This window comes from Salvelinus fontinalis, chromosome 1 (assembly GCF_029448725.1).
Source record: "Salvelinus fontinalis isolate EN_2023a chromosome 1, ASM2944872v1, whole genome shotgun sequence".
NCBI lineage: Eukaryota > Metazoa > Chordata > Actinopteri > Salmoniformes > Salmonidae > Salvelinus > Salvelinus fontinalis.
This window is the reverse complement of record NC_074665.1, coordinates 77470494-77492776: the sequence shown is the minus strand read 5'-3', so window position 1 is coordinate 77492776 and position 22283 is coordinate 77470494. Positions and strand designations below refer to the sequence as shown.

Here is a 22283-nt window from a genome sequence, read left to right as displayed (position 1 = left end):
TTACAATGACAGGTAGCCAGTCAAACAACTATGGGTAGGACTCATACGATACCATTGGTCCAAGGCTTTTGCGTAAGGGTAACCATTGGCAAATCAAAAAGTCCATAATCCATATTGCCCTAACAAATCACGTTCGTAGATTGCATGTATGTAATTTCCTGATTCAGGGTCAACAACATGGCGCTGTCCATGGACTATGTCATCAAATGGTTTGAGTGATATTTTCCTACGAGTGCCATCTATTTCTATGATACTTAGTTAATATTGTACAAGAGCTTATGCAGAGGCATTAGATCGTTATTCAATTGATTGTATTCGTAGTTTTTTTTCCATCGTCAAAGACTTGATCAAGTGTCCACCTATTGATCAAACGTGTGGACTCGCAGTCGAGAAAGGATGAGATGGTTTCCAGAGCTGTTTGCCCAGTGTACTGGTGGGGTGCGTATGTAGCTACTTGCTAGCTACCTAGCAAATATGGGCACTGTAGCCATTCATAATCCAAAAGCATCTATACCTCAGTGGTCATCATACACTACATGACCAAAGTATGTAGACACCTGCTCGTCGAACATCTCATTCCAAAATCATGGAAATAATATGGGGTGGGTCCCCCCCTTTGCTGCTACAACAACCTCCACTCTTCTGGGAAGGCTTTCCACTAGATGTTGAAACATTGTTGCAGGGACTTGCTTCCAGTCAGCCATGAGCATTAGTGAGGTCGGGCACTGATGTTGGGCGATTAGTTCTGGCTCGCAGTCAGCATTTCAATTCATCCCAAAGGTGTTCAATAGGGTTGAGGTCAGGGCTCTGTGCAGGTCAGTCAAGTTCTTCCACACCGATCTCAACAAACCATTTCTGTATGGACCTCGCTTTGTGCACAGGGGCATTGTCATGCTGAAACAGGAAAGGGCCTTCCCCTAACTGTCATCACAAAGTTGGAAGAACAGCTTCATCTAGAATGTCATTTGTATACTGTAGTGTTAAGATTTCCCTTCACTGGGACTAAGGAGCCTAGCCCAAACCACGATAAACAGTTCCAGACCATTATTCCTCCACAATATGCCTTCAAGCAAGTAGCGTTCTCCTTGCATCCGCCAAACCCAGATTCATCAGTCGGACTGCCAGATGGTGAAGCGTGATTCATCACTCCAGAGAGCGCGTTTCCAATTGTGGCGAGCTTTACACCACTCCAGCCGACGCTTGGCATTGTGCATGGTGATCTTAGGCTTGTGTGCGGCTGCTCAGCTATGGAAACCCATTTCATGAAGCTCCCGACAAACAGTTATTGTGTTGACGTTGCTTCCAGAGGCAGTTTTGAACTTGGTAGTGAGTGTTACAACCGAGGACAGTGGTCCCGTTCTGTGAGCTTGTGTGGCCAAAACGTTGGATATTAGGTTATTCAATTATTGCATCTGGGCTCCTAGTGTGCGGCGCTCCTTTTCTTTTTTAAGCTTGTGTGGTCTACCACTTCGCGGTTGAGCTGTTGTTGCTCCTAGACATTGCCACTTCACAATAATAGCACTTACAGTTGACCAGAGCAGTTCGAGCAGGGCAGAAATTTGACAAACTGACTTGTTGGAAAGGTGGCATCCTACGACGGTGCCACGTTGAAAGTCACTGAGCTCTTCAGTACGGGCCATTCTACTGCCAATTTTTGTCTATGGAGACTGCATGGCTGTGTGCTCGATTACACCTGTCAGCAACGGGTGTGGCTGAAATAGCCGAATCCACTAATTTGAAAGGATGTCCACATACTTTTGGTGATGTACTGTATGTAAGTGGGAGAACTCGGAAGGACAGGAATTGCCTGCCAAGGAATTTCCTTCAATTGTTATGCATGGTGTCAGTGGCCTCCGATGTTGCTATGGGGACTCTTAGGGAATAATCAAGAACAAACTGAGTGTGGACTAGAAATGACTTGGACCATAGATTTATCTATTCTAACCAGTGCAGTCATCCTCTAAAATCTTATCAAAATACTTCTGAATATCTTGTTCTCCCCAGGCTGCAGTTTATGGGAAGTGTGTGACTGCTTCCACCACAGGCAGACAGGAGCTGAGAAAAGACCTGTGTGTTAGTTTGATGCTCTGAAGGCGTGCTTTGTTACAGCAGTGAGTGGCATATTACAGGGGTTTCATTGTACATTTGATCAAATTGTCTGTTTTTGATGTATCAATTTACTTTATCATCAAATTGTCTTGCAGGCCAAAAAGGGAGTGAAGTAGTGTCCATTCTGCCCAACATAACCAGGCAATGGACCCAATGCCCCCCCCCATAACCAGGCAATGGACCCAATGTCCCCCCCATGTTATATCTTCAACATAACCAGGCAATGGACCCAATGTCCCCCCCATGTTATATCTTCAACATAACCAGGCAATGTCCCCCCCATGTTGCATCTTCAACATAACCAGGCAATGGACCCAATGCCCCCCCCCATAACCAGGCAATGGACCCAATGTCCCCCCCATGTTGTATCTTCAACATAACCAGGCAATGGACCCAATATGTTGCATCTTCAACATAACCAGGCAATGTCCCCCCCCATGTTGCATCTTCAACATAACCAGGCAATGGACCCAATGTCCCTCCATGTTATATCTTCAACATAACCAGGCAATGGACCCAATGTCCCCCCCATGTTATATCTTCAACATAACCAGGCAATGTCCCCCCCATGTTGCATCTTCAACATAACCAGGCAATGGACCCAATGCCCCCCCCCATAACCAGGCAATGGACCCAATGTCCCCCCCATGTTGTATCTTCAACATAACCAGGCAATGGACCCAATATGTTGCATCTTCAACATAACCAGGCAATGGATCCAATGTCCCTCCATGTTCCATGAACATCATGTAGTACTGTATCAGTAATGTGCTGGCAGGTGCTGAAAGACTTCTTGTCTATTCTCACCTGTTTAAAATTGGTTCCAGGGGTAATGCCAAGACAGCGTTTGGACAACACTCTTTTCAATAATGCTTCAATGTCATACTGTGTGACTATGTACTAACATGTAGCCCACTACCGGAGACTTGTAGGACTGTGTCTTTATAATATGTCCTTTATGGCTCAGTTGGTAGAGCATGGCGCTTGCAATGGCAGGATTGTGGATTTGTGTCCTGGGGTCACTGATACGTAAAATGTATGCACAGCACGGATGACTAAGTCGATAAAAGCGTCTGCTAAATGGAATATTGTTATGTAAATACATGTGTGTATGGGGTCGCTTTTGTTCATGTACACACACATTTTAACAAGCAGTTTATTTTACCAGGTAGGCAAGTTGAGAACAAGTTCTCATTTACAATTGCGACCTGGCCACGTTCGACACATACAACACAGAGTTACACATGGAATAAACAAACAGTCAATAATACAGTAGAAAAATAAGTCTATAACTGAATATTTTGCACATTTTCAAAAAATACAATGAGTTGAAAGCTTTACAGAAAAAAACTTATTCTAAAGAAGTCATGAGCAGTTATGTGAGCAGTTATGAAGCCACTATTGATGTCCTCTCTCTGTGGAGTCCATTTCATTCATTGTCCTTATAGTAGCCACAGCACAGTGCACCATTGTAGAAGTCAAAGCCACTGTTTCAAATGCTACAAGAACAGAGAGATGACAATTCAATCGCATAAATAAACCACCTCTACAAGTATTCCAGTATTTTGCCTACATTCTGTCACTGCTAGAGAAGCCACTTCATAGGAACAATTCTGATCTCTATACAGTTACTCACTTTGACCCATTCAGTTCACTGCAAGTTACAATAAAAGGCACAAAGCAGTGGCACCCACACACAGGATATGACTAAACAAAATAACCACATTACTTTAAGTCATGGAAAACATCACATGTATGAAAGGCACTGGTGGAGAGAGAGTAGAACCAGAACATGGAATGTAGAACCAGAGTTATGGATTCAGAACTCCTTTGTGGGTAAAACGTTTGGGAATTGTACATTACACTGAGTGTACAAAACATTGACACCTGCTCTTTCCATGACAAACTGACCAGGTGAAAGCTATGATCCCTTATTGATGTCACTTGTTAAATCCAATTCAATCAGTGAAGGGGAGGAGACAGTTTAAAGAAGGATTTTTAAGCCTTGAGACAAGGATTGTGTGTGTGCCATTCAGAGAGTGAATGGGCAAGACAAAAGATTAAAGTGCCTTTGAATGAGGTATGGTAGTAGGTGCCAGGCACACCGGTTAAAGTGTGTCAAGAACTCCTACACTGCTGGGTTTTTCACACTCAACAGTTTCCTGTGTGTATCAAGAATGGCCCACCCCCCAAAGGACATCCAGCCAACTTGACACAACTGTGGGAAGCATCCCTGTGGAGCGCTTTTGACAGCTTGTAAAGTCCATGCGCCGATAAATCGAGGCTGTTCTGAGGACAACAGGGGGGTTGTTGCAAGTCAATATTAGGAAGGTGTTCTTAATGTTTTGACCAGTCAGTGTAGAAACACGGCTACAGTATCAGTATGTACTCATCAAAATGGAAGCCGGGTTAAAAATCCAGAGGAAAATGGAAGCAAGGAAGCTAACCCATTTATCCTTAATTAAATGTACTATGAATGTTTTCCAAAATTATTATGTAAAAAAAAGCAGCATGAGAACATTTAGCTACGTTCAGAAAATAAGGTATACACTACTTACAGCTCACAATAACTAACATACATTTCAAAGGGCTTAACAAAAGCCCTACAATAACAAATCAAGTAATCTCTACAGAGTCAAAACGAAAACTCCACATCACCTAGAAGTATCAAGGGATTTCAAGTGACTCAAATGCAGCCATTGGATAGCCGGATAGGTGGTGCATTACTCTCTCAAACACACAGGACAAAAGGAAACTTGGCATGTGGTATTGCATAGCTTAACATACATTACAGTATAGCATTGAGCTTCTTAATAAAAAAACTAAAATAAGTTAATATTTACATACAAATAGATTTATGGCAGCATAATACAGCATATTTTTATAGAATAGTCTACAATATATTTGATCATCACTATATCTGCAATGTCTTCTGGAATCATGGAAGGAGCATGCAAAAAAAAAAAGCATCCTATTTGGTAGAAGAACACAGACTAGGGTCAAATGAAGACACACTGGATGTTTACACAGGCAGCCCAATGCATGGTATTTTGACCAATCAGATCTTTTGCCAATAATTGATAAAAAGCTCAGGATTGGGTCGCCTGTGTAAACGCAGCCAGAATGTTCCCTATAACAATCAATGCACCTCACACACTCACAATCCTCCTGTACTGGTCAGGTATTATGAAGACGGTGGTAAGGCAGAGTGTGATCCATGGTACATGACTGTGTGTGGGAGAGAAAGAGTGTGTGTTGTGGATAGTATGAATGCGTGTATAACGACCCACTGTACATGTGTGTGTGTGTGTGTGAGGGAGAGAATAAGGTGTGCACATTCTAACCAACTGTATTGCGAGTGTGTTTGTGTGAATACAGGGATTTGCACAGTCCAACCCAACTGTCCGTGAGTGTATGTTATACCGTATTCATGTGTGTGTATACCGTTACCCACTCCCAGTTACTCGTCTCCCTCAAGCTCAGAGGTCTGTTTTATCTGGCGTGTGTGTACCAGTGCTACCCCCAGTAGCGGTCCCTCTAGGGCTGCATGGAGATCCCACCCCCCATGTCCAAGAAGGACTCCAGCCCCGGCACACCCCTCCTGGAACGCCAAGCCTCCCCTACCACTCCTACCCCCAGGGCTCTCCTCCTCCTTCTCAGGTCCATGTCTCCTTGGTCCCTGGCCTTCTCCTGGACCCCCTGGTCGTGGCCTTTGTGGGTCTTCTCTTCAACAACATCGCTGGAGTCTGACTGGACGGTCGCCCTCTCCTTCAGGTCCCGTCCACTCTTCTTCATAGCCCCTAGTTCTTCTCCTAATCCTGGTTTGACAGATCCTGGCCCAGCTGCAGCCAGAGCCTGCAGATCCTCTCTCGCTCCGCACTCTCCCTCTCTGCTCGCTCCTTTTCCAACCTCTCATTCTCTATTCCCTCTTTCTCTACTCTGGATTTTTCTATCTCCTGCTCTCTCGACAGTTTCTCTCTCCTCTCCCTATCCAACCGTTCCTCCTCCACCCTCCCCTGCACTGCTCTATCAATCCTCACTTCTTCCAGTCTCTTTCTCCATCCTCTCCTTCGCCTTGTCCACTACCTCCACCCCTCCTTTAACTACCCCGTCCTCAGCTTTGGCAGGTGGCGGCTGGGCTGGTTCTACCTTCATCCCCTCTGACACCTTCTGACCCAGCGGTACTCCCATAGCCCCAAGGTCCCTCTCCTTAGGGGCCTCCACCTCTGCCCCTGCCACGATTGCTGCCTCAGCCAAAACAGGCCGTTTAGGGACCTCCTGAAGGACTTTTTCCTTGGCAACAACAGAGGCAACCACTTTGAAGACCTGCTCTTCTGCACTCTTCTCCACAGGGAGGAGCTCATTGTGGGGCTGGATGTGAGCCTCGGCCCCTCCGGCCTGTGGAGCTCCAGCGGGCTCCATGGTGTCTGAGGCCAGGGCAGGACCATCTTGAGCTGGGTCTTTGGGTTTGGATGCTCCCCCCTCCTCCTGGACCCCCTTTAATGCATCGGCCTCTGGAGCTCGATCTATCGTAATACAAATATCGTTATTTACTTTCCCTTTTAATAACCAAACAGTTCAATTACTCAACACTTAGATACACATCACAATATAAAGACAGAACACGTATGAGTGTGCACACGCTGTGAGTCTGTACCTGTCATTTTGGGGTGCATCTCCTGGTGCTGTTCCTTTATGACAGCCAGTAGTTTCTCCTGCTGGTCCAACAGCCTCTTCTGCTGCTCCTGCTGCTCCTTTATAACCTGCAGCAGAGCAGCATGGTCCAACTGACCCTCTACATGGGGGGAGACAGGGTTAGAACACACCAAACACACACAGGGGGAGTCAATTACAAGTGGGTTGGGTTGAATATACCATTCATAAATCCTATTTTTGGAGGTATTGGGTATCTACATTGGAGGGAGAAAGGGTATTCGATTTATCCAGACAAACAGTATAGGGATGTGTTTAAGGGTTGGGGGCTGGAGGAGGGATAACTCAGTCAAATTAATGTTGGGTGTGGTTGCTACAAACAACAACAGTTTGGTGGGGGGTACTGTGTAAGAGGGGGTGAGGTGGTTTAGAACTTGAGGGTTATGGCCATTTGGGTTAGGGGGACACAGAATTAGAAAGGTGAGTGACGATGTGAATACAGATAGAGAGAGAGAGAAACACTTGAACACACTAAACAAACATGAGTTATCTATCCAAAACAGAGATGTATGGATAAACTACTACTCCAATCTTTTTGGCTCTATAACAAAGAACAAACAGCAAAAACATATACATTATAATACAAATCTTAGAATCAACTATTAAAGACAACCAGATTCTCCAATTACATTTATTGAACTACAGGACAAAATACAAACCCTCCAACCCAAAAAGGCCTGTGGTGTTGATGGTATCCTCAATGAAATTATAAAATATACAAACTACAAATTCTAATTGGCTATACTTAAACGCTTTAACATCATCCTCAGCTCTTGCAACTTCCGCAATATTTGGAACCAAGGACATATCACCCCAATCCATGAAAGTGGAGACAAATTTGACCCCAATAACTACCGTGGGATATGCGTCAACAGCAAACTTGGGAAAATCCACTGCATCATCATTAACAGCAGACTTGTACATTTCCTCAGTGAAAACAAAGTACTGAAAAATTGTCAAATAGGCTTTTTTACCAAATTACCATACAACAGACCACGTATTCACCCTGCACACCCTAATTAACAAACAAACCAAAACGAAGGCAAAGTCTTCTCATGCTTTCTTGATTTCAAAAAAGCTTGACTCAATTTGGCATGAGGGTCTGCTATACAAATTGATGGAAAGCGGTGTTGAGGGAGAAAAATACAACAGTGTGCGCTTAAAATGGGCAAAATAATATTTCTTTCCACAGGAAAGAATGCACATTTGTGGCCTGCTGGAGGTCATTTTGCAGGGCTCTGGCAGTGCTTCTCCTTGCACAACGGCGGAGGTAGCGGTCCTGCTGCTGGGTTGTTGCCCTCCTACGGCCTCCTCCGCGTCTCCTGATGTACTGGCCTGTCTCCTGGTAGCGCCTCCATGCTCTGGACACTACGCTGACAGACACAGCAAACCTTCTTGCCACAGCTCGCATTGATGTGCCATCCTGGATGAGCTGCACTACCTGAGCCACTTGTGTGGGTTGTAGACTCCGTCTCATGCCACTAGAGTGAGAGCACCGCCAGCAATCAAAAGTGACCAAAACATCAGCCAGGAAGCATAGGAACTGAGAAGTGGTCTGTGGTCAACACCTGCAGAATCACTCCTTTATTGGGGGTGTCTTGCTAATTGCCTATAATTTCCACCTTTTGTCTATTCCTAAGTGGACAGTTTGATTTCACAGAAGTGTGATTGACTTGGAGTTACATTGTGTTGTTTAAGTGTTCCCTTTATTTTTTGGAGCAGTGTAACAACTAAAAACATGTTAAACAAATCAAAATATATTTTATATTTGAGATTCTTTAAAGTTCCCATGATGACAGCTTTGCACACACTTGGCATTCTCTCAACCAGCTTCATGAGGAATGCTTTTCCAATAGTCTTGAAGGAGTTCCCACATATGCTGAGCACTTGTTGGCTGCTTTTCCTTCACTCTGCGGTCCAACTCATCCCAAACCATCTCAATTTGGGTTGAAATCGGGTGATTGTGGAGGCCAGGTCATCTGATGCAGCACCATCACTCCTTATTGGTCAAATAGCCCTTACACAGCCTGGAGATGTATTGGGTCATTGTCTTGTTGAAAAACGAATTATAGTCCCACTAAGCGCAAACCAGATGGGATGACATATCGCTGCAGAATGCTGTGGTAGCCATGCTTAAAAGTGTGCCTTGAATTCTAAATAAATCAGACAGTGTCACAAGCAAAGCACCCCCAAACCATCACACCTCCTCCATGCTTCACGGTGGGAACCACACATGCAGAGATCATCCAATCACCTACTCTACGTCTCAAAGACATGGATGTTGAATCAGATCAAAGGACAGATTTCCACCGGTCTCATATCCATTGCTCGTGTTTCTTGTCCCAAGCAAGTCTCTTCTTCTTATTGGTGTCCTTTAGTAGTAGTTTCTTTGCAGCAATTCGACCATGAAGGCCTGATTCACGCAGTCTCCTCTGAACAGATTATGTTTATTTGAGATGTTTATTTGGGCTGTAATCTGAGGTGCAGTTAACTCTAATGAATTTATCCTCTGCAGCAGAGGTAACTCTTTGTCTTCCTTTCCTGTGGCGGTTTATTAAACATAAGGATGACTGAGTTGTTGTCACAAACCAGCTCGTGAGAAGTGACAGAGCTCTTATAGGACCAGGGCACAAATAATAATAATCAATAATTTTGCTCTTTATTGAGCAATCTTACATATAAAACCTTAAATTGTTCATCAAAAATTGTGAATAACTCACCACAGGTTAATGAGAAGGGTGTGCTTGAAAGGATGCACATAACTCTGCAATGTTGGGTTGTATTGGAGAGAGTCTCAGTCTTATATCATTTTCCACACACAGTCTGTGACTGTATTTAGTTTTCATGCTAGTGATTAGAGGTCGACTGATTAATCATAACAATCGGTAAATCGGCATAATTTTTTGGGGGGACACCGTTCATGGCCGATTACATTGCACTCCACGAGGAGACTGCGTGGCAGGCTGACTACCTGTTATGCGAGTGCAGCAAGGAGCCAAGGTAAGGTGCTAGCTAGCATTAAACGTATCTTATAAAAAAACAATCAATCTTAACAATCACTAGTTAACTACACATGGTTGATGATATTACTAGTTTATCTAGCTTGTCCCGCGTTGCAAATAATCGATGCGGTGCCTGTTAATTTATCATTGAATCACAGCCTACTTCGCTAAACGGGTGATGATTTAACAAGCACATTTGCGAAAAAAGCACTGCCGTTGCACCAATGTGTACCTAACCATAAACATCAATGCCTTTCTTAAAATCAATACACAAGTATATATTTTTAAACCCGCATATTTAGTTAATATTGCCTGCTAACATGAATTTCTTTTAACTAGGGAAATTGTGTCACTTCTCTTGCGTTCCGTGCAAGCAGTCAGGGTATATGCAGCAGTTTGGGCTGCCTGACTCGTTGCGAACTGTGTGAAGACCATTTCTTACTAACAAAGACCGTAATTAATTTGCCAGAGTTTTACATAATTATGACATAACATTGAAGGTTGTGCAATGTAACAGCAATATTTAGATTTGGATGCCACCCGTTAGATAAAATACGTAACGGTTCCATATTTCACTGAAAGAATAAACGTTTTGTTTTTGAAATGACAGTTTCCGGATTTGACCATATTAATGACCTAAGGCTCGTATTTCTGTGTGTTATAAGTCTATGATTTGATAGAGCAGTCTGACTGAGCGGTGGTAGGCAGCAGCAGGCTCGTAAGCATTCATTCAAACAGCACTTTCCTGCATTTGCCAGCAGCTCTTCGCTGTGCTTCAAGCATTGCGCTGTTTATGACTTCAAGCCTATCAACTCCCGAGATTAGGCTGGCAATACTAAAGTACCTATTAGAACATCCAATTGTCAAAGGTATATGAAATACAAATGGTATAGAGAGAAATAGTCCTATAATACCTACAACCTAAAACTTCTTACCTGGGAATATTGAAGACTCATGTTAAAAGTAACCACCAGCTTTCATATGTTCTCATGTTCTGAGCAAGGAACTTAAACGTTAGCTTTTTTACATGGCACATATTGCACTTTTACTTTCTTCTCCAACACTTTGTTTTTGTATTACTTAAACGAAATTGAACACGTTTCATTATTTATTAAATAAATTATATATATATTTATATATATATATAAATAAATAAAAGCTAACCATTTTTATATACATATATATATATTAAAAAGAAATTGGCCAACTAATCGATATCGGCTTTTTTGGTCCTCCAATAAATCGGTATCGGTGTTGAAAAATCATAATCGGTTGACCTCTACTAGTGATAGCAGAGAATCCACTCTCGCTTACAGTTGAAGTCGGAAGTTTACATACACCTTAGCCAAATTCATTTAAACTCCTAGTATCCTAGTAAAAATCCCCTGTTTTAGGTCAGTTAGGATCACCACTTTATTTTAAGAATGTGAAATGTCAGAATAATAGTAGAGAGAATTATTTCAGCTTTTATTTCTTTCATCACAATCCCAGTGGGTCAGAAGTTACCATACACTCAACTAGTTTTTGGTCGCATTGCCTTTAAATTGTTTAACTTGGGTCAAACGTTTTTGGGTAGCCTTCCACAATAAGTTGGGTGAATTTTGGCCCATTCCTCCTGACAGAGCTGGTGTAACGGAGTCAGGTTTGTAGGCCTTCTTGCTCGCACACGCTTTTTCAGTTCTGCTCACACATTTTCTATGGGATTGAGGTCAGGGCTTTGTGATGGCCACTCTAATACCTTGACTTTGTTGTCCTTAAGCCATTTTGCCACAACTTTGGAAGTATGCTTGGGGTCATTGTCCATTTGGAAGACCCATTTGCGACCAAGCTTTAACTTCCTGACTGATGTCTTGAGATGTTGCTTCAAAATATTCACAATTTTCCTACCTCATGATGCCATCTATTTTGTGAAGGGCACCAGTCCCTCCTGCAGCAAAGCACCCTCACAACATGACGCTGCCACCCCCGTGCTTCACGGTTGGGATGGTGTTCTTCGGCTTGCAAGCCTCCCCCTTTTTCCTCCAAACATAATGACGTCATTATGGCCAAACAGTTCTACTTTTGTTTAATCAGACCAGAGGACATTTCTCCAAAAAGTACGATCCTTGTCACCATGTGCAGTTGCAAACCGTAGTCTGGCTTTTTTATGGTGGGTTTGGAGCAGTGGCTTCTTCCTTGCTGAGCGGCCTTTCAGTTTATGTCAATATAGTACTTGTTTTACTGTGGATATAGATAATTTTGTACCGGTTTCCTCCGGCATCTTCACAAGGTCCTTTGCTGTTGTTCTGGGATTGATTTGTATGTTCATCTCTAGGAGACAGAACGCGTCTCATTCCTGAGCGGTATGACGGCTGCGTGGTCCCTCGGTGTTTATACATGCGTACTATTGTTTGTACAGATGTACGTGGTACCTTCAGGCGTTTGGAAATTGCTCCCAAGGATGAACCAAACTTGTGGAGGTCTACAAAAAAAAATTCTGAGGTCTTTGCTGATTTCTTTTGATTTTCCCATGATGTCAAGCAAAGAGGCACAAAGTTTGAAGGTAGGCCTTGAAATACATCTACAGGTATACCTCCAATTGACTCAAATGATGTCAATTAGCTTAATAGAAGCTTCTAAAACCATGACATAATTTTCTGGAATTTTCCAAGCTGTTTAAAGGCACAGTCAATTTAGTGTATGTAAACTTTTGACCCACTGGAATTGTGATACAGTGAATTATACGTGAAATAATCTGTCAGTAAACAATTGTTGGGAAAAGTACTTGTGCCATGCACAAAGTAGATGTCCTAACCTACTTGCCAAAACTATAGTTTGTTAACAAGACATTTGTGGAGTGGTTGAAAACCGAGTTTTAATGACTCCAACTTAAGTGTATGTAAACTTCCGACTTCAACTGTAGGTAGGTACATGGTTGCAAAGGGCATCAGTGCCTTAACAGAGCGATTTGCCAAGGCAGGATACTCTGAGTGCAGCCCAATCCAGAAATCTGTCAGTGGCTTCTGATTAAAATCAGTTCTCACAGAACCGCTTGTTGCAATTTTGATGAGGCTCTCTTGTTCAGATATCAGTAAGTGGACAGGAGGCAGGGCATGAAAGGGATAACGAATCCAGTTGTTGGTGTCATCCGTTTTGGGAAAGTACCTGCGTGATTACGCAACCAACTCACTCAGGTGGTTCGCTCCATCACATATGTGACATTGTCCGTAAGCTTGAGTTTATTTGCACACAAAAAAATCATACAATGATGGAAAGACCTGTGTGTTGTCCTTGTTAATGCAGACAGAATAGAGCTCCAACTTCTTAATCATAGCCTCAATGTTGTCCCGTACACTGATTATAGTTGCGAAGAGTCCCTTTAATCCTTGATTCAGATCATTCAGGCGAGAAAAAACCCACTCAGTCATGTGAGAAACTCATCATGCAAGCAGTCAGACAAGTAAAAATTATGGTCAGTAAATAAAACTTTAAGCTGGTCTCTCAATTTTAAAAAAACTCGTCAATAATTTGCCCCTTGATAACCAGCACATTTCTATTTGCTGTAAAAGCGTTACATGGTCGTTGCCCATATCATTGCATAGTGCAGAAAATACATGAGAGTTCAGGGGTCTTGCGTTAACAAAGTTAACCATTTTCACTGTAGTGTCCAAAACGTCTTTCAAACTGTCTGGCATTCCTTTGGCAGCAAGAGCCTCTCGGTGGATGCTGCAGTGTACCCAAGTGGCATCGGGAGCAACTGCTTGCACGCGTGTTACCACTTTACTATGTCTCCCTGTCATGGCTTTTGCGCCATCATAGAATTTCACTGGCTTGTATGCGAAGCAGTAATTGTTTCAAAACCTCTCCTGCCATGTCACTGATGCGTCGTGAAACAGTGGTGTTTGATGAAGGCATTGTCTGTATAGTTTTTTGGGGCCTTTTCCCCCAGCATTGTCGCAGCCATATCCGCGGCAGCAGGAAGAATTAAGTCCTCAATAGTATGTGGCTTGCCTCTCTCAGCCACTCGGTAGCTCACCATATAAGACACTTCTAGCCCCTTCTTATTGATGGTGTCTGTTGCTTTTACACGTCTTACTTCTCGAAAGTCGTCTTAATTCTTGCTCAAAAAAACTCGTGGCTTATTTTTGAAATTAGCATGTTGTTTCTAAATGTCTGCACAAGAGTGAAGTTTTCATCGAGTTGTGAGATAGTACTTTGCACATATAACACACTGTGGCTGAGGAAAGGCACTACTCCCAATATAAGTGAACCCCAAATCAATGTAGATCTCATCATATTTGCGCCTCTTCGATGGTCCAACGTCCCTGTCTGGTGCTTTCCCGGGTAAGGGGGCAATAGCTCTTTGGCTGCATCAGATTCACAACCCTCAGTGTCCATGCTAGCTGGGCTAACAACAAATGTAGAATTACTGATGCTAGCATTGGATGTGCTCGTGGAAGCAGAACAACTTGTATCGTCGACAGGTGCAGGTGAAGTACTGCTGGTAGTAGCAGTACTACCAGTAAAGCTGATATGTCTCTCTATGGACACATGTATCAATTGTCGAGCTTTTGGCTACATACGGACCGTTAACGGAATTCCCGCGAGGGAGTAATGGTTAATGTGATTGGATGTGAATGATTTGACTAGGCTACCTGTATTTGACATTGTGTTGTTATTTCGGTGAACACTAGATGGTTTAATGTTATTTTTGGCAGTGAAACGAGGCTACTCAGGCGAGAAAAACAACCTCGCCCAAATGTATAGCCCCATTTTCAAATATAAATGTTATTTAAAAAAAATAAATGTGAATCACATTTTTATTTGGCGTACCCCCGACGGCATTGCATACCCCAGTTTGGGAATACCTGCCCTAGACCACACAAAAAACTATATATACCTCGGCCTAAACATCAGAGCCACAGGTAACTTCCACAAAGCTGTGAAGAGTCTTCTTCGCCATCAAAAGGAACATAAAATTCGACAAACCAATTAGGATCTGGCTAAAAATACTTCAATCAGTTATAGAACCCATTGCCCTTTATGGTTGTGAGGTCTGGGATCGCTCACCAATCAAGAATTCACAAAATGGAACAAACACCAATTTTAGACTGAATGCAGAAATTTGCAAAAATATCCTCTGTGTACAATGTAAAACACAAAATACATGCAGAGCAGAATTAGGCCGATACCAGCTAACTAACAAAATTCAGAAAAGAGCCGTTAAATTCTACAACCACCTAAAAGGAAGCGAAACCCAAACCTTCCATAACAAGTAGAGAGAGAGCGACAGAAGGCGAGGGATGAGTTCATACCTGCAACCAGCTTTTGTATCACTGTGACAGGAGCCGGTATACAGGAAAAGAAAGGAGAGAGACAAGAGTTAGCGGAGAAAAAACAAAAACCTGATGTGGAGTATCCTGAGTGAATCAACTTAAGTCTGTCTGCCCGGGTCTAGTCTGTCTGCCCGGGTCTGTCTGCCCGGGTCTGTCTGCCCGGGTCTGTCTGCCCGGGTCTGTCTGCCCGGGTCTGTCTGCCCGGGTCTGTCTGCCCGGGTCTGTCTGCCCGGGTCTGTCTGCCCGGGTCTGTCTGAACTGGTCTGTCTGAACTGGTCTGTCTGAACTGGTCTGTCTTGTCTGTCTGAACTGGTCTGTCTTGTCTGTCTGAACTGGTCTGTCTTGTCTGTCTGAACTGGTCTGTCTTGTCTGTCTGAACTGGTCTGTCTTGTCTGTCTTAAACGGTTAACCCTGGTGCTTGTTCTGTACTTCAATCCTACTCTTATTTGTTTTTATTTAATCTTGCTTATCCTTAGTGCAATTTCCACTCCACTTACCATCCATCTTGTCCTCCGCTCCTCTCTCCTTTATTTCTGGAACAGCAGCCCCCTCTGCTGCCACGGGAACCACTGCTTCAGCAACTGGGGCCGCTGGCTCACCTAAACCACATGGTCAAAGGCCAGGTGTCCAACATATCTACAGCCAATCAAATCACCGACAGCATCTGAGATGATTGAATGTTCTGGATAAAGACCAGTCATACTCACGTTTTCCAGCAGCCTCTGGGGCTTTGGCCGGAAGAACCAGCGCCTGCTCAGCCACCACATCCTTCCCAACAAGCACCTCTTTCACTGGGGTAAGTTTCTCCACTTGCTTTAGGAGTGGGACTTCCTGTTTTTCCACCACCCCCGGGTCAGGCTTCTCCAGCACCTCATTGGACTGCACCTCAGCTCCTCCCACTTCCTCCTTTTTCACCAACAAAGGAAGTTTATCTTCCTCCTCTCCTCCCTCTTTATTCTTCACCTCTTCCTGGTCCGCCATTCCCTGACCCTCAGACTCTTCTCCTCCCGCTGCAGGTTGGTTCTCCTCCTCCAGCTCTGCGTCATTCTTCCTCTTCTCTATCTGGACCTCATCATGGGGGATGGGCGGCTCGTGCCGATGGGCCTCCCCGTCAGGTACCGCCACACCTGGAGGAGGGGGAGTGCACACAGCTATAACACATGGACTTTCAGGTGTTGCTGTAAATAGTATTCTGACAAACAAACCATTACTTAAAGATTATTGCTTTCCTTCTATGTTCTAGTCTAGTGGATTCCCTCTGGTTCTATAGGGTTCACCCTGGTTCTATAGGGTTCACCCTGGTTCTATAGGGTTCCTCCTGGTTCTATAGCATTCCCCCTGGTTCTATAGCATTCCCCCTGGTTCTATAGCATTCCCCCTGGTTCTAACAGGTTCCCCCTGGTTCTGTACCTGCATTAGGGCGGTCCAGCTGCACTTCCTCCTCCTCCTTCCTGTCTGGAACTCCTTGTTCAGGTCCTTTGATCTGGGGGGGCTCAGCCTGTTCCTGCTGTCTCTCTACTGGACGGACTGGCTCTAAAGCAGCAGGGGCCTTAGGCCTCTCCACCAACACAGGCTTCACCTCAGGCTGTTTCGCGACCACCGGCTTCTCTACTGCTGGGAAGGAACAATTTATTTGTATGTGTAAGAGCCACTAGATGGCAGCAGAAGCTATAAAGAAGCTATAAACTAAGCTATAAAGAGATGCAACACTAATACGGACCTACAATACAGCCTAAGAGAATGAGACGGGGACATAGAAGACAGACAGACAAAGAGCGAGACAGACAGACAGACAGACAGACAGAGAGCGAGACAGACAGAGACAGAGAGCGAGACAGACAGACAGAGAGCGAGACAGACAGAGACAGAGAGCGAGACAGACAGAGACAGAGAGCGAGACAGACAGACAGAGAGCGAGACAGACAGACAGAGAGCGAGACAGACAGACAGAGAGCGAGACAGACAGACAGAGAGCGAGACAGAGAGCGAGACAGAGAGCGAGACAGAGAGCGAGACAGACAGAGAGCGAGACAGACAGAGAGCGAGACAGACAGAGAGCGAGACAGACAGACAGAGAGCGAGACAGACAGACAGAGAGCGAGACAGACAGACAGACAGAGAGCGAGACAGACAGACAGACAGAGAGCGAGACAGACAGACAGACAGACAGAGAGCGAGACAGACAGACAGACAGACAGAGAGCGAGACAGACAGACAGACAGACAGAGAGCGAGACAGACAGACAGACAGAGAGCGAGACAGACAGACAGACAGAGAGCGAGACAGACAGACAGACAGAGAGCGAGACAGACAGACAGACAGAGAGCGAGACAGACAGACAGACAGAGAGCGAGACAGACAGACAGACAGAGAGCGAGACAGACAGACAGACAGAGAGCGAGACAGACAGACAGACAGAGAGCGAGACAGACAGACAGACAGAGAGCGAGACAGACAGACAGACAGAGAGCGAGACAGACAGACAGACAGAGAGCGAGACAGACAGACAGACAGAGAGCGAGACAGACAGACAGACAGAGAGCGAGACAGACAGACAGACAGAGAGCGAGACAGACAGACAGACAGAGAGCGAGACAGACAGACAGACAGAGAGCGAGACAGACAGACAGACAGAGAGCGAGACAGACAGACAGACAGAGAGCGAGACAGACAGACAGACAGAGAGCGAGACAGACAGACAGACAGAGAGCGAGACAGACAGACAGACAGAGAGCGAGACAGACAGACAGACAGAGAGCGAGACAGACAGACAGACAGAGAGCGAGACAGACAGACAGACAGAGAGCGAGACAGACAGACAGACAGAGAGCGAGACAGACAGACAGACAGAGAGCGAGACAGACAGACAGACAGAGAGCGAGACAGACAGACAGACAGAGAGCGAGACAGACAGACAGACAGAGAGCGAGACAGACAGACAGACAGAGAGCGAGACAGACAGACAGACAGAGAGCGAGACAGACAGACAGACAGAGAGCGAGACAGACAGACAGACAGAGAGCGAGACAGACAGACAGACAGAGAGCGAGACAGACAGACAGACAGAGAGCGAGACAGACAGACAGACAGAGAGCGAGACAGACAGACAGACAGAGAGCGAGACAGACAGACAGACAGAGAGCGAGACAGACAGACAGACAGAGAGCGAGACAGACAGACAGACAGAGAGCGAGACAGACAGACAGACAGAGAGCGAGACAGACAGACAGAGAGAGAGCGAGACAGACAGACAGACAGAGAGCGAGACAGACAGAGAGCGAGACAGACAGACAGACAGAGAGCGAGACAGACAGACAGACAGAGAGCGAGACAGACAGACAGACAGAGAGCGAGACAGACAGACAGACAGAGAGCGAGACAGACAGACAGACAGAGAGCGAGACAGACAGACAGAGAGCGAGACAGACAGACAGACAGAGAGCGAGACAGACAGACAGACAGAGAGCGAGACAGACAGACAGACAGAGAGCGAGACAGACAGACAGAGAGCGAGACAGACAGACAGAGAGCGAGACAGACAGACAGAGAGCGAGACAGACAGACAGAGAGCGAGACAGACAGACAGAGAGCGAGACAGACAGACAGAGAGCGAGACAGACAGACAGAGAGCGAGACAGACAGACAGAGAGCGAGACAGACAGACAGAGAGCGAGACAGACAGACAGAGAGCGAGACAGACAGACAGAGAGCGAGACAGACAGACAGAGAGCGAGACAGACAGACAGAGAGCGAGACAGACAGAGAGCGAGACAGACAGACAGAGAGCGAGACAGACAGAGAGCGAGACAGACAGAGAGCGAGACAGACAGACAGACAGACAGACAGAGAGCGAGACAGACAGACAGACAGACAGACAGAGAGCGAGACAGACAGACAGACAGAGAGCGAGACAGACAGACAGACAGACAGAGAGCGAGACAGACAGACAGACAGACAGAGAGCGAGACAGACAGACAGACAGACAGAGAGCGAGACAGACAGACAGACAGACAGAGAGCGAGACAGACAGACAGACAGACAGAGAGCGAGACAGACAGACAGACAGACAGAGAGCGAGACAGACAGACAGACAGACAGAGAGCGATACAGACAGACAGACAGACAGAGAGCGATACAGACAGAGAGCGAGCGAGACAGACAGAGAGCGAGCGAGACAGACAGAGAGCGAGACAGACAGAGAGCGAGCGAGACAGACAGAGAGCGAGCGAGCGAGCGAGCGAGCCAGACAGACAGAGAGCGAGCCAGACAGACAGACAGACAGACAGACAGACAGACAGAGAGCGATACAGACAGACAGACAGACACAGACAGAGCGATACAGACAGACAGAGAGAGAGCGAGCGAGACAGACAGAGAGCGAGACAGACAGACAGACAGACAGACAGAGAGCGATACAGACAGACAGACAGACAGACAGACACAGACAGAGAGCGATACAGACAGACAGAGAGAGAGCGAGCGAGACAGACAGAGAGCGAGACAGACAGAGAGAGAGCGAGCGAGACAGACAGAGAGAGAGCGAGCGAGACAGACAGAGAGCGAGACAGACAGAGAGCGAGCGAGACAGACAGAGAGCGAGCGAGACAGACAGACAGAGAGCGAGCGAGACAGACAGACAGAGAGCGAGCGAGACAGACAGAAAGCGAGCGAGCGAGACAGACAGAGAGCGAGCGAGACAGACAGAGAGCGAGCGAGACAGACAGAGAGCGAGCGAGACAGACAGAGAGCGAGCGAGACAGACAGAGAGCGAGCGAGACAGACAGAGAGCGAGCGAGACAGACAGACAGAGAGCGAGCGAGACAGACAGAGAGCGAGCGAGACAGACAGAGAGCGAGCGAGACAGACAGAGAGCGAGCGAGACAGACAGAGAGCGAGACAGACAGAGAGCGAGCGAGACAGACAGACAGAGAGCGAGACAGACAGAGAGCAAGCGAGACAGACAGACAGAGAGCAAGCGAGACAGACAGACAGAGAGCAAGCGAGACAGACAGCAAGCGAGACAGAGAGCAAGCGAGACAGAGAGCAAGCGAGACAGAGAGCAAGCGAGACAGAGAGCGAGCGAGACAGAGAGCGAGCGAGACAGAGAGCGAGCGAGACAGAGAGCGAGCGAGCGAGACAGACAGACAGAGAGCGAGCGAGACAGACAGAGAGCGAGCGAGACAGACAGAGAGCGAGCGAGACAGACAGACAGAGCGAGCGAGACAGACAGACAGCGAGCGAGACAGACAGAGCGAGCGAGACAGACAGACAGCGAGCGAGACAGACAGAGAGCGAGACAGACAGAGAGCGAGCGAGACAGACAGAGAGCGAGCGAGACAGACAGAGAGCGAGCGAGACAGACAGAGAGCGAGCGAGACAGACAGAGAGCGAGCGAGACAGACAGAGAGCGAGACAGACAGAGAGCGAGACAGACAGAGAGCGAGACAGACAGAGAGCGAGACAGACAGAGAGCGAGACAGACAGAGAGCGAGACAGACAGAGAGCGAGACAGACAGAGAGCGAGACAGACAGAGAGCGAGACAGACAGAGAGCGAGACAGACAGAGAGCGAGACAGACAGAGAGCGAGACAGACAGAGAGCGAGACAGACAGAGAGCGAGCGAGACAGACAGAGAGCGAGCGAGACAGACAGAGAGCGAGCGAGACAGACAGAGAGCGAGCGAGACAGACAGAGAGCGAGCGAGACAGACAGAGAGCGAGCGAGACAGACAGAGAGCGAGCGAGACAGACAGAGAGCGAGCGAGACAGACAGACAGCGAGCGAGACAGACAGACAGCGAGCGAGACAGACAGAGCGAGCGAGACAGACAGACAGCGAGCGAGACAGACAGACAGAGAGCGAGATAGACAGACAGAGAGCGAGACAGACAGAGAGCGAGACAGACAGAGAGCGAGACAGACAGAGAGCGAGACAGACAGAGAGCGAGACAGACAGAGAGCGAGACAGACAGAGAGCGAGACAGACAGAGAGCGAGACAGACAGAGAGCGAGACAGACAGAGAGCGAGACAGACAGAGAGCGAGACAGACAGAGAGCGAGCGAGACAGACAGAGAGCGAGCGAGACAGACAGAGAGCGAGACAGACAGAGAGCGAGACAGACAGAGAGCGAGCGAGACAGACAGAGAGCGAGCGAGCGAGACAGACAGACAGAGAGCGAGCGAGACAGACAGAGAGCGAGCGAGACAGACAGAGAGCGAGCGAGACAGACAGAGAGCGAGCGAGACAGACAGACAGAGCGAGCGAGACAGACAGACAGCGAGCGAGACAGACAGAGCGAGCGAGACAGACAGACAGCGAGCGAGACAGACAGAGAGCGAGACAGACAGAGAGCGAGCGAGACAGACAGAGAGCGAGCGAGACAGACAGAGAGCGAGCGAGACAGACAGAGAGCGAGCGAGACAGACAGAGAGCGAGCGAGACAGACAGAGAGCGAGCGAGACAGACAGAGAGCGAGACAGACAGAGAGCGAGACAGACAGAGAGCGAGACAGACAGAGAGCGAGACAGACAGAGAGCGAGACAGACAGAGAGCGAGACAGACAGAGAGCGAGACAGACAGAGAGCGAGACAGACAGAGAGCGAGACAGACAGAGAGCGAGACAGACAGAGAGCGAGCGAGACAGACAGAGAGCGAGCGAGCGAGACAGACAGACAGAGAGCGAGCGAGACAGACAGAGAGCGAGCGAGACAGACAGAGAGCGAGCGAGACAGACAGAGAGCGAGCGAGACAGACAGACAGCGAGCGAGACAGACAGACAGCGAGCGAGACAGACAGAGCGAGCGAGACAGACAGACAGCGAGCGAGACAGACAGACAGAGAGCGAGACAGACAGAGAGCGAGCGAGACAGACAGAGAGCGAGCGAGACAGACAGAGAGCGAGCGAGACAGACAGAGAGCGAGCGAGACAGACAGAGAGCGAGCGAGACAGACAGAGAGCGAGCGAGACAGACAGAGAGCGAGACAGACAGAGAGCGAGACAGACAGAGAGCGAGACAGACAGAGAGCGAGACAGACAGAGAGCGAGACAGACAGAGAGCGAGACAGACAGAGAGCGAGACAGACAGAGAGCGAGACAGACAGAGAGCGAGACAGACAGAGAGCGAGACAGACAGAGAGCGAGACAG

At 46.9% G+C, this 22283-nt stretch overlaps 1 protein-coding gene and 1 long non-coding RNA gene across 2 annotated transcripts in view; one reads left to right on the top strand and one right to left on the bottom strand.

Annotated features, from left to right (window-relative positions):
- The first annotated feature begins 134 nt into the window (after positions 1-134).
- On the top strand, positions 135-3211 carry LOC129839138 (uncharacterized). Its single transcript, XR_008757013.1, has 3 exons — positions 135-438; positions 2005-2111; positions 2205-3211. It is a non-coding gene; the product is annotated as an uncharacterized LOC129839138 (long non-coding RNA).
- Positions 3212-3251: 40 nt separating this feature from the next.
- Positions 3252-22283, bottom strand: part of LOC129862752 (putative sodium-coupled neutral amino acid transporter 10) — a 70094-nt gene continuing 51062 nt past the window's right edge. Inside the window, 9 exon segments of the mRNA XM_055935065.1 lie at positions 3252-5667; positions 5670-5969; positions 5972-6156; positions 6158-6635; positions 6767-6904; positions 15119-15139; positions 15637-15738; positions 15847-16266; positions 16550-16753. Of these exon segments, the coding sequence (XP_055791040.1) occupies positions 5570-5667; positions 5670-5969; positions 5972-6156; positions 6158-6635; positions 6767-6904; positions 15119-15139; positions 15637-15738; positions 15847-16266; positions 16550-16753 (1946 nt within the window). The 3' untranslated portion in view covers positions 3252-5569.